General features: G+C 58.6%; 1 protein-coding gene across 1 annotated transcript in view; it reads right to left on the bottom strand.

Annotated features, from left to right (window-relative positions):
- LOC104492977 (septin-11) overlaps positions 1–3,118 on the bottom strand; it is an 11,168-nt gene that overhangs the window by 1,156 nt on the left and 6,894 nt on the right. The window contains exon 7 of the mRNA XM_010135589.1: positions 2,422–2,590. Within this exon, the coding sequence (XP_010133891.1) occupies positions 2,422–2,590 (169 nt within the window). The remainder of the gene's footprint in view (positions 1–2,421; positions 2,591–3,118) is intronic.

Here is a 3,118-nt window from a genome sequence, read left to right as displayed (position 1 = left end):
CCGCCAGTCACAAACACCCCCCACCACCACCCGCCCCAGGCGGCAGCAGCGGGAGCCGCATGGGCGAGGAGGGCACGAGCGCAGTGCTCAGCATCCTGTAAATCACCGTCCTCAAAGACAAGCAGCCCCTGTGCGAGCATCCGCAGCCATCCCCGATGCTTGCGGGGCTCGTGACCTCCTGGAGTCGCCCCTTCTCCTCGATTCCCCCTCCGCTCCTCGGTGTTCCTCTCCTTCCCCAGCCCCGAGATACCGCAGCAAGGAGCCGGGACGCCAAATATGCTGTCCACGCGCCCCTGAGATTTTTCAGAGCCTCTCAGGAGCCCTGGACGCCAAATTCCTCTCCGATTTATTCCTTACATGGGTTTGGGTATTCCAGCCGTGATGATAACGTGGGAATGACAACTATTTCCCCCAGATGTTTGCTTGAACACACATTTTTTAAACAAAAAACTCCGCTGATATCGCGCCGCACCCATGCGCCACGTTAACCACGGGGCTAGCGGAACATCTTAATCCCATAAAAAACCAAAATTTCGCCTTTCCTGGCGCACAGAGGGCATTTGGGTGGGTTTTTTTGTGCGTTTGTTATTTGTTTGCATGTGAGTGCGCGTGGGGCTGGCAAACAAAACAGGGCAAGAGGCGTCCTTGGAGCCTTCACTAAATAAGAACCAGCAAGCAGAGATCAGGAGACTCAACACCTCCCTAAAACTCACTCTGGGGTTTACTCTTCTGACCGCGGACACTGAAACTTCAACTCCCCCGTGCAGAGCCTGGCTAGAGCCCAGCAGAACCCCGAGGGCAGCGCGGCGAGCAAGAGCCACGCCTGCAGGTAGTGCCCCGCCATCCTAGGGAGCAGCAGAGCCTCACGGACCACCACGACTTGCGCTTCCAGAGCAGCAAAGCTCTCCCAGGAACCAGCCCAGGGCGTGTGAAAAACACGCTCGCAGCCCTAAGGAGGAACGGTCCAACCCACCCGGGACCCCTGCAGCTTCTCACAGACAGAGGATGACAAGGGTGACTCGATTCCCCCGCAGGCAGGACAGCGGCAGGACCCACTCGGTGGAGCAGACGCCTCTGGGGACCGGTTCCCAGGGCCAGCCCCGCGGGAAAGGCGGCTTTTGATCCCGGGGCTCAGAAGGGAGAACAGAAAGAGCCAGACCTACTGTTTTCCTCATCCCAGATATACATCGGGCTCAGCCCAACAGCTCAGGATCGTGGGTTCTGTTTGTTTACTGGAGGGGGAGGCAGCCCGGCCGAAGCGTTCTGCGCTAGCACGTACCAGATGGAGAAATTCTGTACGTTTTCATTTCCTTTCTGCTTATAGCTTGGCCAAGAGAGGCCTCGTGGACAGGAAGCAATGGAAATTCCTCAGATTCCTCCAAGGGAAGGGCTGAGCCCATCTTAAGCCACGGCTCTCCAGAAAGGAAATCCAATAAAGCCTCGCGCTCGGGCCGAGGAACAGACCCGGCCTCCACCAATTCCAGCAGTTTCTGCGCTGCGCGAGAGCTGCCCAAACGCAGCAAGCCCCAGCCAGGGCCCCGAGCAGATGCAAACTCTGTGTCGAGCACAGACCTCGCTCGGCTCACCACGGAGCACTGTCTTCCAGCAACACAGACGCTCTGCCCTCTCTTCGCACCCACCCCAGCGAGGGGCAGAGACGAGCCGCATCCATGGCCATCCGCATGCGTGTGATGGGGATAAACCTGCCCTGATGCACGTTTGACAGGGACTGCCTTCTCCTGGGGCAGGGGGAAGCGTGGGATGCTGCTAAGGCAGCAGCTGGGGCGAAGTTGGGGAGGACTGGGAAACAGGAAACGAAAGGAGAAAACAACCCTCCCCGATTCCCACACAGCTGCTGTCCCTGGCTCAGGACGCGGGCTGCAGACCAACAAAGCTGTCAGGCGGCAGAAACCCTGGGTGTCGTCCACAGCCAAACCCCAAGCGTCAAACCACGGCACCCTCTTCACGGCGCCCCTTGGACCGGCTGCGAAAAGCTCTCAGGGGGTCAACAGGAACCTTTATCCCAGCCTTTATCTCGAGTCTCCAGGGAGATGAGCGTAAGCTTCGCTGAAGGCTAGAGGGGTCACAGGTTGTAGGAAAGCAAGAGCAAGGGTGGAGAAAAAGAATCATAAATCCACTTCCCAACCCCAAATCAGACTGTCCCAGCTTGACAAGGTGACAAACAACGGGAACAGTTCCGTGGCGTCAACTGTTCCCAGCCAGGCGTGCCTACCAGCCCTACCGCCAGCTCTTACGGAAAACACCCCTTCCCTGCCGGCACAACCAAACCTGGAGGCACCAGTGAACCTCACGGAGCGACGGCAGCAGCGTTTGGGAGTCAACCCTCAGTTGCGCTCCGTGGCCACGGCTGTTCCCTCGTCAACCCCAACGCCTCCGGCCCCTCCGGTCGCGCTCTCCCACCTGAACGGTTTGCTGTCCGGGTCCGTGTCCTTGAAGCCCATCTCTTCGAGTTTGCAGCGCCTGTACAGCTCGTAGTGCCGGGTGTGCGTCTGCTCCCTCAAGTCCTCCATGTTCACTCGGATCAGCATCTCCCGCAGCTTCACGAAGTCACAGTGATTTTCGTTTTCGACTGCAAAAACAGACAGACCATCCACAGGAAGAAGACTAAATCCAGGCGCCAGGCCCCCCTTTCCCTGGACCGCGGCTTAGCAAGCATGAGGGTTCCTCAGGCACACAAACCCCCGCTCAAATCCACTCTGAACCCGCGTCACCTGCCGACCACAGCAGCAGCGGGGCAGCTCGGGGCCGCATCTTAGCGCCTCTCTGGTACCCAACTAAGCCTCCTGGACCATCAGCTCCTCGCTTGCTGGGAAGAGCAAGAACCCAGCAGGACACGCGGCAAGCCCAAGACCTGGCGAACAGACCAAGCTCCCTCCTCATGGTGAGTTACTCCCGGTACTATCCTCTGGTGCCCGCAGCTGGAGACCAAGTCTGAAGGTGCTGCAGGGTCTGCTCGTATTATTGAGGAAAAACAGGGCGGTTTTGTATTATTGAGGAGACCAGGGTGAGGTCTGTGTTCTCATTCCTCAAGGCAGTTGTTTAGTGTCTCCTCGTGACGTTGCCCTGCTCTCCCCAAAGCCACTGGCTAGGCTGGCGT

This window comes from Buceros rhinoceros, unplaced genomic scaffold (genome assembly GCF_000710305.1).
Source record: "Buceros rhinoceros silvestris isolate BGI_N320 unplaced genomic scaffold, ASM71030v1 scaffold23464, whole genome shotgun sequence".
NCBI classification, from domain to species: domain Eukaryota; kingdom Metazoa; phylum Chordata; class Aves; order Bucerotiformes; family Bucerotidae; genus Buceros; species Buceros rhinoceros.
Note: the sequence above shows the minus strand (reverse complement) of the source record. Positions and strands in the feature narration are given on the sequence as shown.